The 17626-nt window shown below is 39.9% G+C and overlaps 1 protein-coding gene across 1 annotated transcript in view; it reads left to right on the top strand.

Moving 5' to 3' along the window:
* The window catches only part of SLC30A8 (solute carrier family 30 member 8), a 34808-nt gene extending 19964 nt beyond the window's left edge, over positions 1-14844 (top strand). The window contains exons 4-8 of the mRNA XM_019713162.3: positions 1819-1972; positions 5525-5675; positions 7355-7460; positions 12544-12678; positions 14023-14844. Coding sequence (XP_019568721.3) covers positions 1819-1972; positions 5525-5675; positions 7355-7460; positions 12544-12678; positions 14023-14168 — 692 coding nt within the window. The 3' untranslated portion in view covers positions 14169-14844. The remainder of the gene's footprint in view (positions 1-1818; positions 1973-5524; positions 5676-7354; positions 7461-12543; positions 12679-14022) is intronic.
* Positions 14845-17626: the final 2782 nt, after the last annotated feature.

The raw sequence follows: 17626 nt of genomic DNA, 5'->3' as shown, positions 1-17626 counted from the left end.
TAATCATGCTTCCTCCACTCCAATGGGACAACAGGAACTCATGTATCACTTTGGCAACCACCCCAGCCCAACGGTCTCAGCGTGTGGTGACAGCCATGATATTACGTATTCACTCAGTTACTCTGCATCGGAGAGAATATGGGATAAATCTCCTACCATTTTGCAAAGTAAGGCACAAGAAAGCTGCAGAGGTGGAAGAACTTCTTACTGGGGAGTCAGGATTAGAAAGTGAAGGAGAACTGCAGGCAGAACAGGGGTGGTTAACGTGCTAACACGGCCATGCGTCACTGAAAAGTGCCGCTAGACAGACCCCACTTCGTAGACTGACAACCGCAGGGCTGTGGTTTTTCAAGCTTAGAATGACAGGAAGTTCTCATTTGATACCAATTTGTCATCGTGGGTGGTTTGAACCGCCTTTCCTTTAACGTTCAGCGAGATAGAAATAAGGCGATGAACTTCAATAAAAAGAGCTTGTGACAACGGGATCTGAAGATGCTTTTGCAGTCCCTTAACAGAGCTATACTTGGAAAACAAGTACTTTGGGCTGAGCAGCTGTCCTTCGTCTATGTAAATTATCCTTTGTACTCGACCCTTTCTGATACCGTTGGTCAAAGCTGTTTTGTAAATGCAGGATGTTTTGTAAACACAGAATTTAGAATACTGCTTTGTACTTTCTCATCCTGGACTCCTGACCACTGCCATGCTAGAAGACCGGTGCTGTCCAATAGAACTCTGCTTCAAGGGAGATGCTCTATAGTACAGAGTAGAATGTCGCTATGGACACTTTCAATGCGGCTAATGCTACTGAACAACCAACGTTTTAATTTTACTTAATTTAAATTTAAATAGCCACATGTGATTGATGGCTACTCTATTAGGCAACTCCACTATAGATATAGAGGTGGAAATCAACTAGCGCATCCAATATGTAATTTCATGGATAACCTTGTTTAGGACGAAGCTATGTAAATGACTGAAGTCTGAGAAATGATGTGACATTGCTCTACTTCAAAGGGGTCAACATTAGGGAATGTGCCCAACCATTGACTCACACAATGTTTCTAGACCCTTGTAGGTTTTTAGAATCCATTTACAAGGTTGAGTTACAGATCAGGGTGAGATATTAAGGAACTCCTGTGTAAGCAAAAGTACTTTACTCAGCAGGTAGATTGAACACTACCTTATCTTTAAATATTAATGTAAAGGTTTTCATTCTGATGCTTCTTTTCCTTACTGTTGCTCTTAAAAATGCAGTTAGAGTGTTGATCTACCTCTGAGTTTTTCTCTGTGTTTATGGTATGTTGGGTTAGCAAATGAAACTCATTTTTCATCAAGTACCCTCTGAAGCCTTCCCTTTTGACTATTTTAATCCACAGAAGGTGCTCGTACTAGCAAGTTGTAAACGTTTTATGGCGAAATTAAGTTTCTAAATACCTTTTACTCTTTGTGTCTCATTATTTCATCTCCTAATAAGTTTCAATCACTTTAGCACCTGCTTAAGTCAAAATCCCCAAGGAAAACAGCAAGGGTAGGCAGCAATTAACATGCTTTAAAAATTTGCTGGAAATTACTGAGTAACCTGGGGCATAATGAACTCAGATGCTGGTGTTTCATGAATGCAACATCAAAGTCCCTCATCTTAGAGCTAAAATCCATCCAAACGTTTGCTTTGTGAATCACGGAGTGAACTAGTTTGAAAGGTTGAAGCCTCTTTTTTTTAGATGGGTGGGGAAGGGACATTAATATCTTAATTCTTGAGGAGGTTAAGGTGATTTACGAATTCTTTGTGTATGGCTGTCTGTGTGCTTGAATCCTTAGAGATCCTTGGTGGCCTGCTGTCCATCCTATGTGTCTGGGTGGTGACTGGTGTGTTGGTATACCTGGCGTGTGGGCGCCTGCTGTACCCCGATTACCAGATCCAGACGACCATCATGATCATCGTTTCGGGCTGTGCAGTGGCAGCCAATATTATGTAAGTCCCACACGTTCACTATGGAGCTGATCTCTTATTCTGTCTGGACATAGAGATGTTCATTGCTGTTGTTGTTGTTTTTATGTAATTCCTCCACTTGTAAGGATGGTAGAGACCTCACAGTGTGTTCAAATGGCCCTAACACTGAAAATAAGGCTGGTTGTGCTAGTGTAAAGTAAACAGTGCTTTAATATCAGCTTCTAATTGCTGCCAGTTTGAATGCTTTCTATGTGCCCAAGGTTGTGCTAAGGTCGTGTGATCTACAGTATCAAGCTGAATGCTCACAACACCCCTGCTTTACAGGTTAGGAAACTGGAGCTCAGTGAGGTTAAATAAATTGACAGTGAGGTAGTGTACAGGCAGGATTTGAATCCAGACCCACCGGACTCAGAATCGAGCTGCTCGCCATTCTGCTCTCTCATGCACAGGATGGTGCCACATGAGATGTGACTTACTCCTACTCAGTTTTTATTACATGAACACACTATGGGTTCCCAGAGAGATGGGTTGGAAAGCATCTTAAATTTTACTTCTGTCCTCTTTCGACTTTTCAATTCTCTTTTGCAACATCGCCATAAAATGGTCATTGGTTTCATATATTTTAATAGAATAACAGGGAATTTATTTCTCTCAAAAGCATTCTTTCTTATTTTTGCATCATTCTAACTGCATGAAAAGTCTTCCTGTGTTAGCTAAACTCTCTCTTAATTTTCTGCTTGTTGGTCCATTCTCTCGTCCATGCAGTCTAAACTCATTCTCATGGAACATGTCATCATGTCCTACTGGACGTGTGATCATGGCCATATTGGTCTGCTCTTCCCCAAATGAACCACTTGATTGCTCATGACAATGGGGTTTTCTGGCCAGGGCCCTTGATCCTTTGGGTTAATTTGTTCCTTCCTATTTGATAGTCTAATTCTGGGCAATCCTACTTAAAACTGTATCATCTGTATCTATCTGTGTATCTACATATCTATCTATCTGTCTATCTATTTATCTATCAATCATCTACCTATGTACCAACCTATCATCTGTGATAGACAGAATATGGCCCCTCAAAGATTTCCACATTCTAATCCTTGGAACTTCTGAATATGTTAATTTACATGGTAAAAAGAACTATGGGAATGTGGTTAAGAATGGATTTTGAGATTAGGAAATTATCCTGGATTATCTACATAGGTTCGGTGCAACCACAAAGGTCCTTATAAAAGGGAAGCACAGGGTTAGAGAAAAGATACTGCATTGCTGGCTTTGAAAGGGGCTTGGAGCCAAGGAATGTAAGTGACCTCTAGAAGCTGGAAAAGATAAGAAAATGAATTCTCTGCTAGAGCCTCCAGTAGGAATGAAGTCTTGCACACCCCTATATACACTTATATTGTTGTAAGTCACTAAGGCTTTGTGGTAATTTCTTGCAGCAGCAATAGGACACTCATCCACTGTCTACGTATCATTTATCTGTCTGTCTTGCAATGCAACGTGATACACACTACGCAGTAGGCTTATACATGAAAATGAAGAAGACAGTGATAGCAGAATGGCATTTAAGTTGTTGTTGTTGTTTGTTTTTTTTTAAGAGAGGGCACAAAGGAATCTCTCGAATTAGAGGAGAATCTGAGTATGAACACCTTGAAAACGCTCCTCGGGTCACTCTGATCCTTTCACCTTGTGCCTGCCTCCGTTCCTCACACCTTAGTTTGCAAACTATTGCTCAAAATTGTCTGCGCTAAACAATTAGCAGAGTGGCATTTCATCTACTGTCACTGATGAGGTCCCTATTTCCACCCAGTTATCTTGAAAACGCGTTTCACACTGACCCTGGGGGCATCGATGCTAATCTATCACCACTAGGAGACAAGCTGAGCACATGTCCTGCTGACTGGGGGTCAACAGTGTCATCTTTGCATAAGGAGAATGATATGTACACAAAGCAGCAGAAAAAATAAAAATATTAATAATTTCTGGAGAGTAATACGCGTATATCCCATGAGTTGTGTCAATCCTACACGAAGATAAAGGATCCACCTAGCTAACTACCACACACGTCTGGACCCTTGATGATTGAGTATGATTTTCTAAGTAGATATCATCCACGTTTTCTTTTTTGCTAACTGCTTTTGAACTTTGACTTTAATTTGCATGTGCTTAGAAAGACAAGGGAACTGAAAAGTGTTGACTTCCCTGTGCAAGTAGGTAGTTACTCATGGGTAGGGATACTGAGTAACTATAACCTTTTCTCCCAGAACTGGGATTATAGGTTTCAAGTGCTGCTAGATGCTGTGTTGTCGGAATATAGAGATATCAAAACCATAATTTGGAAACAAACACATTCCTCGCAGGCCCAAAATCAGGACAGAAAGTTCTAATAGCAGTTGCGAAGGGATTCGAAGATGAGGCTCATTGACAGAGGCTAAGGCGACTGCGTGCTAAATTTTCTCTGCCTGACACATTGCCTCCCCTCCTAGCCTTTTTACCTCCAACATAACCTTTGAAATCCTACTCAATTGCTTTGTTTCTCCAACTAAATCAGACTCCCTATTGTACTAGATGTAAATGGTAATTCCTAATTGAGGGTGAATTTCTGCCCAAACACTGACGATCTAAAAACTGTACATATGTAGTAATCAAATCTTGGTGGATAGCTAAATCTGCTTCGTGGTGGTGGCCTGAGATTTAACAGACACTTTAATGAAAACAGATGGGGATACATGATACTAAACAATAATTTTTAAAAACCTTTGTTTGCACAATGTACAAGAAAGGTTTCTAGGCAAAATACCCCTTGTTGTTCGTCAGTAAAAAGGTGCTCATTTTACCTTTGGTCTAATACCTCTTAAAGTTATAGAAAAATAAATCAGGTCCATAATTTATAGTGCCTACTATTTATCTCTTTGACTTGGGTAGGAGATATTAAATTTTGCAATATGTCATATATATATATACATTTTTAATACATTAATATAGTTCAGTCTCTTGATAAATAGCTATGTAAATAATAAGCATACCATTGGCCACAAGGAAATTATTCAAATTTCAAATTCTTGTGGAAATGAATACAATTAAGGAAGTAAACGATTAAAAATCCAATCCTGATAAAATTCAGTACTTCTTATTTTGTTTTATCCCTTTCTGCTGCTTTTTGCATTTGAAACCAGTACACTTAATTAAGCTCCCATCAAAGCTCAGCTTTAAGCCTAGCTCAGGGCGTGACATTCAATAGAACCTCAATAAATATTTCCCCTCCCTACTGTCAAACGCTTGGCTTTCACCTAAGAAATGATGCTTTCCAGTTTTAATGTAGAACACAGTAACGTTAGGTGAGTGGAAGAGAAAATTGAGGTGACTCTTCATTGTCTATCTTTGTGTGAAAAATTTTAAATTCTATGATACACTTGTATTCAAAATTAGTCCAAAAGAGTACACTGTAAAGCATTAATAGTTCAACGATCTGCCATTTTGGATAACACATGCTATTGTCAACTCCTCTGTTATGCTGCATAGTTTTTTAAGAGTTAATCTCATGTGTACTGAGAACACTGTTCTCTCTTTCAGGCTAAGTGTGATTTTGCACCAGAGACGCCCTGGCCACAATCACAAAGGAGTGCAAGTTAATGCCAGTGTGAGAGCAGCGTTTGTGCATGCCCTTGGAGATCTATTTCAGAGCATCAGCGTGTTAACCAGTGCACTTATTATCTACTTTAAGGTGAGCATGTTTGAGCTTACTCACAGTCATAGTAATTTTGTCGATTAGGTAGCTGACACCTTCCGAAACTAACTTAAACAAGGGTGGACCACCTACATTTCCCTACACAAACTACTTTGTAAGGTTTAAACAAACAAACATTGGAAGACTGAAACTTTAGACTTTCTAAATTCTTAAGAGCTGTGTGTTTAACTGTAGGGCTGCCAGTCTTTTAAGAAAGTACTTGTAGTTCCTTTTGTCATGGGGTCAAGAAAGACCGCAGTGGAACCATGAATACCTTAAGGTTCTTGGGGTGCAAGCAACAGAAAAGCTGTCTAGCTCCTTTAAGCAAAAAATGAATTTATTGGCTGAAATTTATTGGGTGTACTTTCAGACAGAAATCAAGGTAGAAATAAGGGTGAATTTGGGTATCTAGATTTCAGAAACTATCCAACTTCTGTCCCACACTAAAATGAATGTGACTCAAATTTTTTTTTTTTTTTTTTTTTTTTGGTTCTTGTCACTATGCTGAAGATTTGTATTTCGGGGAAAGGGAGTCTAATTGACCTAACGTGGGTCTTGTACTTGCTGCTTGGTTGGGGGAGGGTACAGCATCTGCCTGACTTTCCCACCAATATCACCCACAATGGGGGAGAGGTAACTTCTCCTTAAAATGTCAAAGTGTTAATGGAAAGTGGGAGTGAATCCTGGGGGGGCCTCCGACCCTAAACGAATATTCACTACAGATCTCTAAATGGCAACACCGAGATCCACCAGAGGGGGGTTGGGGTGCAGGTACACGGGTAATGGGGAAGAGCATTCAGCGCTGTGTGCATCATGGTGTCCAGTTAGCAGGGACTCTACGTTATTTTTACTAAAAAATGAAAAGGTAAATATAAATTACAAAGACATTATCTGAATTCGGTTGTGAGCAAATGCTCACTGAAAGCTTTACGTTTAAAACAAAATAGTTCAAAATTGTATGGGTTAGTGGAGTTTGAGACCACTCTTGTAAAGGTTAGGTTGATGCCAAGTTTCTTGGAGATAATGAGGCACAGACTTGTGTGGCCCAAAACTTCATCAGAGGCAGACGAGCAGGTGTTTCACCATTTAAGCTAAGGGCTTCAATGAACTGAAGTGCAAGCATGAAGCCTCATCCCGTCCTCTTAGGACTGTGCTCTTAGCACTGTATCAAAGATGCCTGCCTCAAGTATGTGTCATACTTGGGAGGGAAAGAAACAAACTACCCCCAGTCTGCCAAGACCAAGCTCCAGCTGTACCTCGGTCACTTGCCACCTCTGAGCGGATAACATGCTTTCTTCTCATCATAATTAAGGCTGAAAAGTCACTGAATATCATGTAAATTAGTGCATATTTTCATCACACACTCAGTATTTCTATTAATTCCAGAGACATTAAATCAGGCCTCTTAAAAAACACTCAAGGATAGCTTTCCCTTTCCCTCCTAAATTATGCGGAGAGCTTGTCCTTTACTCCCCCTTCTTCAGTCACTGGTAGTTTAAAGCTTAAAAGAAGGAGTGAGTATTTGGGAAGTCTTGCCTCTGAGTTGGATGTCAAGTGCCAGGAGGGTGAAAGGATGACAGAGAGAGAAAGAAACAGAAACGTTTACTTATTTTATTAATCACACTTTCTGCAAAGGAGGCATACATTCAAGTAACCAAAGTCCTTGTGTTTTCTAGCCAGACTATAAAATGGCTGACCCAATCTGTACATTTGTCTTTTCCATCCTGGTTATGGCCAGCACCATCACTGTCTTAAAGGACTTCTCCATCTTACTCATGGAAGGTAAGAATGATTTTATTATTATTCCTAGGAGCCATGTTTTCTTGTCCCTATAACCACACACACAAAAATGGCCTCAGGCATGCTCCTAGAGAAAATTTAAAATGATAAGGAATTTTCGTAAAACCAAATATTATCATTTTTGGCTTCTATTTTTCCTCCAGCAACTAGTAAGTGATATGGCTCAGTGTAAAAACAATATGTACAAACACTAAAGATAGACATGGAGGGAGATATTGCAAAAATATTAGTTTAACCCGAAATATATGGAAAAGACCTATGAAAGACTACATAAATCTATCCTTCAGGCAGCGTTGAAACGATTCTGAAGGACTTGCCTAAAATCCTTGTAAGACTCGGCCAGCAGTTCTGTGGCATCAGAATCTCTTGGAATGTCTGTTACAACACAGATTGCTGGGCCCACCCATATGGTTCCTGAGACAGTAGGTCTGGGGTGGGGCCCAAGACTGAATTTCTAACAAGATGCTGTTGCTACTGGTCTGGGGACCACACCTTGAGAACCACTCGGCTAGTCTTTTCATGCCAATTAAGAGATTCCTACTGGGAACGGCACAGAGAAAATTAAATCAGGACTAGAGGTGTGCATCGTATCAAACATTTGGATGATGAAAAATATCCAGATATTGGCTGAAAATTTTTTTTTTTTTTTTTTTTTGTCTAGCACATTTTGATCTAAGGTAGATGTAGTCTCAGAGTGCAGTTCCTTTGAAACAGCTCACATGTCCTTAGTGTTTACTGCTAAGTACACATTGAAGGGTTTGTTCTCACTGGGCACTATAAGTGTTGACAACAGTGAAACAAAATGGAGTCAAACATCACTGAGTAACAAGCGAATTTCCCCGCTCAGAAGGCGACAATATTTAGTTTGTCAAATCACTGAAGCATCCCTTTCCTTTCCTGGTGGCCAAGTACTGAGCTGCAGCTGTTGTTACTATGAAACTTATTGACTTAAAGGGGGATAAAAGACAAATCAGTGCACAATCTGAGATGACTATATTCCATTTTTTCTATCTCTCAGTATAGATCTTCTCTGGTGACTATCTTTCTTATTTTACTTAAAGAAAGGAGAGCTAATTATTGAAACTCTCAGGTAACTCCTATATGGAAGCTGTTTAATTTTTAAACTAGGTTTTCAAATTAGGTTACCATAAAACTATACATGTTTTTGGTAAAATTTTAAAATAATACAGAAAGGTAGAAAATGAATGTTAAAAGTCTCTGCGTTTTTCCAACTTTGAATTCTGAGTCCTATTCATCAGGGGTAACACCTACTAATAAGTTGACATACATGTTGCAAAAAATATCTATGCACTTATATATGTTATATATATATTTATATGTGCATATATATATATATATATATACACATGTATACCACAACATATATTTTATACATATATGTCTATATATATATATATATATATATATATATATAGAGAGAGAGAGAGAGAGAGAGAGAGAGAGAGAGAGAGAGAGTATGTGTATGCATGCATATTTTTATATAAATGGGATGCTGGATTGACACATATTTTGTCCTGCACCTTGCTTTTTCACTTGGAGATCTTTCCATATTAGTATACACATAGAAACACTCCACTCTTTTATATAGCTATGAAATATTCCACTGTATGCATGTACTTGCTTATTGATGGACATTATAAAAAACGGTGTAACTACCATTCTTAGACATATATAATTTTAGCGCTTCAGTTATCTATGGAATAATTCCTAGAAATGATATTGCTATTTCAAAAGTTATATGCATTTTCAAATTTGATAGTTATTGCCATTTCCACCAAAGATACCGTATCAGTTTCTTTCTGGCCAATAGCATATGCCAGTGTCCATTTCCTCACATCTTCACCATCATTGAGTATTATCAAACTGCTTATTCTTTTCTAATCTGATAGGTGAAATATTTTATCTCATTGGTTCCATATGTAATTCTTTAATTATGAATTATGTCGAGTGATTTTTTTTCTATGTCTATTAATCTGGGAAATTATTTTTTAAACACTAATTTGAGTCTTTTCCTGAATGCATTAATATTTTTATAGACTCCCTCAGGGGGAAAATAAAAGGTTTCTAGGATGTGATGGAGCATTGAGGTCAATGGGAGCATACCCTCTTGCTTGTCAACATTATTTCATAGAGTAAGATAAGTAATAGCCGACTTGTGTTCTCCATAAAAGGAAAGAAATGAATGAGGAAAGAGAGACAAAGGGTAATGGGATTATGACTTCATCTCGAGGGTCTTAGATGAATGACAGTGGGTCTTCAAAGGGTCAAATGAAACTCCTCAGAGATGACACACTAGGCATAATAGTTAACTTTAGGTCACAATACCCAGAGGCTAACACTTGCACAACGCTTCATACTCAGAGCATGAACTTCAGATTCTGACATTGTACTTATCTATGTGGCCTTGGCAATGCTTTTTTAAATTAGTTTCAGGTGTATGAAACAATGTAATAGTTAGACATTTATACCCCTCACAAACTGATAGCCCCCCGCCCCCAATCTACTACCGCTCTGACATTGTACACAGCCATTATATTTCCACTGTCTCTATTCCTTATGCTGTACTCCACTTCTTACGACTATATAGATATAATTATAGTTGGCATTCATTGTTATTCAGCCTCAGCTTCAGGTGTACACTGCAGTGATCAGGCATCTACACCATCCCTGAAGTAGTGTCCCTAATAAGACAAGTGTCCATCAGATACCCTACAAAATCTTTACGACATTATTGATTACATTCCCCAAACTGTCTTTCATATCCCTGTGGCAATATTGTGGTTACCGATTGTGCTTTCTAATCCCCTCACCTTCTCCTTCATCCCTATGCCTCCTCCCATCTAGCAATCCTTAGTTTTTTCTCTATATCTCTGAGACTGTTTCTGATTTGTTTGTTCATTTATTCTAGTCTTTATATGCTACATATAAGTGAGATCATATGGTATTTGTGTTTCTCTGTCTGACTTATTTCACTTAACATAATGTTCTCTAGGTCCATCCATAGCATGGCAATGCGTTTTAACTTCTCTGACTGTAACACTGGTAACTAGCTCTTAAAGTTCTTATAAATATTAAAATAAAAGAATCCCTATAAATTAAGTAAAAAGTGCTTAGCACAAAACTTGACTTATGGTAGGTTCTCAATAAACATATGTTATTATTTTTACAATATAACACCCATGACTCATACACATTCTACAGCTAATCTGAGACAAAATCTCCTTTAACTTTTTTCTGGTACCCTGAGCTTTGTGCAGCTCACAGCATAAAAGAATGTGTTGATCAGCTTTTTGTTATCTCCATGAAACAATATGAAGTGGGATTAAACAAAACTCAAATGTACAGAATTTTAAATTAGCCCCAAAGAGGAAATCCCCAAGAGCAAGGTTCTTAAATCCTGAAAAAAGGGGGATTAAGGATGCCCAATTCCTTTAAGTAAATGCTTCAACTCTGCTCATGACAATCATCTGGGAAGCTTTCAAAAAATATTTATGACCAGGCCCCTTATCCAAAGATTCTGATTTAATTGACTGGGGTGGGGATGGCTTTGATGGTTTTGTAACATGTAGCCAAGCCTGAGAACCATTGTAAAGTAGAACCAGAGCCCAGTGGCTTGTAAATGTTAGTGCAATGGTTCTCCACCTTTGGCTGTGTGTTAGAATCACCAGTCAAGCTATGAAAATACTGATGCCACGTGTTATCCCCAGAGTCTGACTTAATCTCTCTTGGGTATAACCTGGTCATCAGGATTTCTGAAATCTCCTTCAGTGACACTACCGTGCATCCAAGGTTGACAGCCACTCTGAAAGCATGTAGATTTCAGAGCCTCGTCCATAGACATTTCCTTCAGGAGAACAGGAATGGGGCCGAGACATATTTATTTTTAACAAACACCTCAGGCGCGCGCACGCGCGCGCACACACACACACACACACACACACACACACACACACACCTGAAGTAGAGGCTAAAAGGTGGTCATCCTTAGAAATCCCTTCTACATCAGTCTCTTTGGATAACTCTCAGTTGATAGGAATTCACTTATTGCATCCAATGGCTTTACCATTGTTGGCTGGTTGAGTTGATTTAAAAAAAAAATTATTCTATAAAAAAAAAAAAATTTTGTCCTTTACAATGCTAACAAACCATTGGTTCCTTCTGTAGCTAGCCAAAGCAAGCGACTTCACACTTTCATATCCTCTCATCTTCTATATGATAATCACTGCAATGTTTGAAAAAAGTGGTCCTACTTCCCTTAGCCTTCTCTTCCACATGCTAGAGACACCCCAGTTCCTCTGGCCTCAAAGCATAGCTGATCGGCTGCCAGACTTCCCACTTCTCTGTGTGTTCCACACTGTTCCTTTAGAAATCAGAATGACAGTCAAACGATTACATTCTGTGACCCGGACATTAAACCCTAATAATGTGCCTAAATTAATGGAAAATTTACAAACCAAATAATAAGGCGGTAGGTACAATGTTAGGAGCGCCTATTAACACAGTTCACTAAGCGATCTGATGGATACTAACATCTGTATAGGATTACAGTTTACAAAGGGCAGTTATTGTCTGATTTGCTCCTCAAAGAACTCTGAGGGCTACATATTGTTCGTACCGCCTCTACGTTGTTACAAATGTGCTAAGAATCAGAGAAGATCCAAGAGTTGGGTACATTTGAAATAATTCTAGCCACAACGCTAACCTGGGATTATTTGATACCAAACCCCAGGTTACTTCATTTTGCTTCCCGGGTATATGCAAAGATAATTGGGAAAAGCACAGTTGCTTGCATACTACACCCTGAAAACGAGAAATGGTTACCGTGGTTGATTATTGCATAGTACAATCTGCAAACATTTTTCATGAACTTTTGATGGATGGAAAACCCTTTGAAAGAGGTGAATCTGATTTGTAAACAGTTGACATAAGAAACCATAAATAGAAGAGGGCAAGTTTGGGGGAGGACTCTGCACCCCTAATTAGCCATCTTGATGAGCTATATTCAGTTGAATAACAATAGCTCCTGTCCCCTCCCTTTTGTCAGGTGTGCCAAAGAACCTGAACTACAACAGCATGAAAGAGCTCATGTTAGCGGTGGAAGGGGTGGTGTCTGTGCACAGCTTGCACGTCTGGTCTCTAACAATGAACCAAACGATTGTCTCCGTTCACGTTGCTGCAAGTCAGTGAATTTTGTCAATGCCCTGGACAAAATTCAGTCCTTGTTCTGTAAAGTCAGTAATTGCCCTCCTTTTTATAGAGCTGCCCTTAGTGTCTGGGGCCTGTCAAAACAACTGTAGAGTGTTTTGTATTACCAAGAGCCTTTGAAAACCATCCCCCTTGTCAATGTTGTCATGGCAACAAAGATACTGATGCCATCCCTTGAGGCCAACTGAAGTGGATAGAGAGTAGAATAAAGGGATAAAATGCCACCCAAATTTCAAGACCTTAGACTCTAAAAATTAGGTTTTGCTTGTTTGACTTGGTGCCCAATCAGTTAGTTAAGTAATAGGGATGATTTCAACAATAAATCTTCATTGAATATCTCCTGTGGATAAGAAACTTTGCCTATTGCTGAGGATAGAAAGATGAGGGAGACACAGGTTCCATCCATAAGGTTCTAACAAGCTGAAAAATATGCTAGTAAAAATTAATGGTGTCTTTTTTACTGGATGGTTAGAAATTCTGTAACCGTATGAGATGATTCTTAGGATGTTGGGTTTATTGTAAAAACTACTTTCCCAAGTAGAAGCTGATTTTGTCCATGATATGTCCTAGGGCTGGGAGAGTGGGCAGTGGGAGGTATTTCACCGCCTCAGGAGACAGCTCAGGCCAAGTATGACATGTTAGGCCACTAAAAAAAAAGCCTCAAGAAGTTACTTAGAGACAAGGTACAGGAACACCCGTGACAGTCATTTGAGGATTTTGCTTTCTCAGACACCCTCATCATCGCTGAGAGGCTCAGATCTGGCTACAGAGAATTCACACCATGCACTACACCAATATTTCACTGCAAATGGAAGAATCTAGTAATCAGGTTACTATGGGGGGAACTTTACAGCCTCATGATACCTTTTGGGATAAGAGAAAAGATGGCAGTGAGGGTTGCTACACTACAAAAAGTCTCGGGGGCTCTAAATGCTTCCTGCTTCCTGTCACTAGCCTTGATATACATTCTGATTAGAAACAAGGGCTGTAACCCAGAGATCCCTGGGGACTGCTGAGCAAGGCTATATAAGAAATAACAGTTCTGTCTTGGCTTTTTCCAGGGCTTCTCTCCCCTCTATACTCTGCTCCTAGGAGTGCCCGTCCCCAGAGAGAAAGAACTGTGTGCAGGAAGAGCTCCCATAGTGACAGGCTCTTTGCTGCACTAGAATTTCCCCTGCCTTGTCTGTGTGGATGTGGTTGATGATCAGAGGCAACCTGGTTCCTTCTGAGCACTCTGCCTGGGCCCCACCCCACATGGTACTTAGTTGCCCACGTGTATGCTGTCGGTGCCAGTCTCACTGTGGTTCCTTTTCAACAGCAGCCAGCCGGGACAGCCAGGTCGTTCGGAGAGAGATTGCCGAAGCCCTCAGTAATAGCTTCCCTGTGCACTCACTCACCATTCAGATGGAATCTCCAGCGGAACAGGACCCCGACTGCCTTTTCTGTGAAGACCCCCAGGACTAGTATAGTCACACTGTCAGCTTCCTGAGTGTGACAGGCCACTGCCTGCTACTCTGCAGTTTCTGGAAACTAAGAAATAAGGAACCAAAGGAAGAAGTCTGAGAAAATCATAATACGGTGCAATGCACATTTTAGCCTTCTTTATTTACCTCCATCCACCATGAATCAAGATGCATTTTGATGCATCCATCAATTGGATTCTCAACTCATCAGCAGCTGTACTCAATGATAGGAGTGTGTGTAGAGGTCACTCCTGACTGGGGCTGAAAAAACAGCTGTTTGTAAACACAACCCAAATTTCATCGCCCTTCAACACTGCAGCCCAAGGCTGAGTGGGTAAAGATGAACTCAGGAAAGTCTGATCAGGAATCGGTGGCAAAGAAAAGAGTCACAAAATGTCCCCCAAACCTGAGAAGTGAAAATAAAAAGAACTAAGTCAGGGGTGAAAAAGAATCTGGAGGCATCAGACCCCATTAGAACGTGACTTACCGACCAAGATGTACTAGGAGTCGGGGGAGTAACTTTTGACTCTCTGTCCACCAACATCGCTATTCACTACATGGAGACATGTCCTGTCTCTAGCTTGCATACAAATTATGGTGTCATAACTCTGAAACTATTGAATTATATTTTACTTCTCTGTATAAAGTCATGGACAAATAAAAAATGCTGAAATTAGTGCTTTTTGAGTGTTTTCCGATGGTGTGACCTAATAATAAAAGAAAATGAGGAGGCACAGAGAGGCAGCATACTTATCCCAAGTCACATGGAAAATAATTTAGTCTGGGAATTACAATAAGAACTCCCAGGTCTTGAATAATATTTATGGAGCAGCAGCTACTGCCCAATTATTATGCTGGGCTGTTTAGATAGGGTACCTCATTTCATTCTAAGGATACCTCTGAGAAATTGGAATTAAAACCATCATAGGGTAGATAAAGACATAAGCCTCACAGCGGTTAAATAACTTAGACGATACCATTTGTTTATTATTTCAAAAATATTTTTTGATGCAGCCTGTGGTCTTAGCATCGGTGAACCAAGCTGATCTACCCTTTGCCCTTACAGAGCTCTCTCCCTTTTGTGGGGGAGATAGGCATTACATTAGCAAACACCACCAAGAATGGAATACAAACAGTGACAAGTGATAAAGAAAAAAGAGAGGCTGATTTGGATTGGGTGAGGTTAATGGAGAGCCTCTCGGAAGAAACAGCACCTGAATTGAGACCTGAAAAAAAAAAGCAGGTGATAATAAAATGAACTGTAGGAGGAAGCTGGTTCTTAAAGAAGCAAGATCACGAGTGGACAACCTGAGGAGAGAACTGGGTGTGCTTGAGGAACTGAGGAAAACCCTTGTGGCTGGAGGGTACTAAGTGTGGAAATGAGTTCAAAGACATGAAACATGAGCGATAAGCAAGTCCAAGCTGGAAAGTAGCTGAAACCCAAATCTATGTTATCCAAAATCCCATCTATGCTTTATCTTTGGGCACTTTCATTGTGTGGGCTGTTTATTTTTGACCAAGTGATCTGCATTGACAATCAACCATTATTTCAGAATTACATGCAAAAGATACGTCTAAGTTCTCAAAAGAATGGGTTGAATAAATTGCTGAGTTTAAAACCAAGTGACTGGCAGGGCTTTATTCATGTATTCTATCCTAGGTAGCACTCAACTTGTACCATGTCTACCCAAGAGTCTGGCTAAGGAAAGAAGAAAGCTGAACTACCTGAAATGGTTGTGGGCTGACCTGCCAAAAGACCTTGCCCCAGAGAACTGAGTTATGCCAGTGACAATGGGGATATGAAAGGCAGACAGGAGTGACGTGGTAGAAATAGGGAACTCTGTGGTAGAGGAATGAACATGAGAGCGAATTAGAAGCCATGGTTTCAGTGCCTTTCAGCTTCCTCCCAGATCTGTGACCTTGAACTGTTACTCGGTTTCTCTGAGCCTCAAATTCCTCATCCAAAGACAGGGATTCTATTTTTGTCCAGGGGTTACTGTTACAATAACATGAGATCATAAATGTAAAGAATAGATTTTTTGCATGTATGTGATAAAAGTGAGTGCTCAATAAATGTTCTTTTCAATCCAGCGTTTCTCAAGCTTGGTATTATTGACATTTTGGGTCGGGTCATTCTTTGTTGTGGATTGTTGGGCCATGAAGTCTTGAAGTTTGAGATGGCTGCCTTTCGACAAGAAGCCAGCAGGATAAGAAGTAACTACAGGCTGCTGCTTTCATGCCAGGTCCACGTCTGCCCACTTTCCATTTCCTCCATCAAGGGGGCAGGAGAATTTAATGTGATTTGTCTGAGACTAGGACATTCTTTGGGCTCTGTTATACTCCTAGACAGGGTTACTGTATCTTACAACCAGAAACACATGCTCTTATTATTTTTTTTGCTCTTTTTGCCCCTTTGGTAAAAAAAAAAACTTAGGCAGAGTGTGTCTACCTTGATCCAGGCCCAGGCATAGTTCTCTCCTTTTATTTTCCAACTCCTCGAAGCACAGAGGTAAGCGGTAAGTTAGGCCAAGGGCTTCTCTGCAGATCTTACCCTCCATCTCTACATCTTACTCCTTCTTTGCAAGGGGTGAACTGAATGTGCTGTTCTCAAGATTTAGATTGAAATAGTAGAAAAGAAATGGATAGCTCACTTCCGCCTCCACTCCAAGCAATATTTCACTGGGTTATTGGATCCTGACTCAGATATGAGTGATGTGATATTCTGAGTTGTATTCTGCTATTATTCTTTGTATCGCCACATCTCTTCTTCACAGGGGAAAGGGGCAGGTGGCAAGGCCAGATTTCCTCATTCTGAATCCTTGATCGTATAATACCATCTAAATTTCAGTCTTTACCTCTAACAAGGAGAAGGAGCCATTTTGGAAGGATATAGTAAGTTCCATTTTGAATATGTTATCTGAGTGTGCAAATGACCATCGGGCAGTTTGAATTTTGGTCATAGAGCTTAGAATAGATAACTTCCTGGGATTTTTTTTTTCTAGTCTGAATTTGGACACATGTATGAATATACAGAGAGGCCTTTTACAACTAATCTTTATTTCCTTGTCACATTTTGGCAATAAATCCCTCCTACTTTTAAATTGTAACCTGTGTATTGCAAAACTTCATGCAATTACTGTTCAAGAGAAAATCTTTCCACCTACAGGCGTGCTAAAGCACTGGGACCAATGGACGAATGTGGTTGTAGAAACCCCGAGATCTTCAAGAAGAACCTACAAAACATCTGAGTTGACCCCAGCAAGTTGGTTGGTGACACAGAGAATTTCGATATTTACCTACACAGAGACATAAGGTGGATGCAAGTAATTCATTTGGTACACACGCTTTGTACTTGGCATTGTACTTGGCATTGAGTGATAAAGAGGAACTAGGCACAGTGAGACCTTCTAAACCCCGACTGTAAGTCAATGTCACCTGTGGAGAGTAAATTAAAACAAA

The sequence above is a fragment of the Rhinolophus sinicus genome, chromosome 6, assembly GCF_057876585.1.
Source record: "Rhinolophus sinicus isolate RSI-liver-muscle chromosome 6, RSI-T2T, whole genome shotgun sequence".
In the NCBI taxonomy this organism is placed as follows: Eukaryota; Metazoa; Chordata; class Mammalia; order Chiroptera; family Rhinolophidae; genus Rhinolophus; species Rhinolophus sinicus.
The sequence above is the reverse complement of the archived record's forward strand: the minus strand, read 5'-3'. Positions and strand labels throughout refer to the sequence as shown.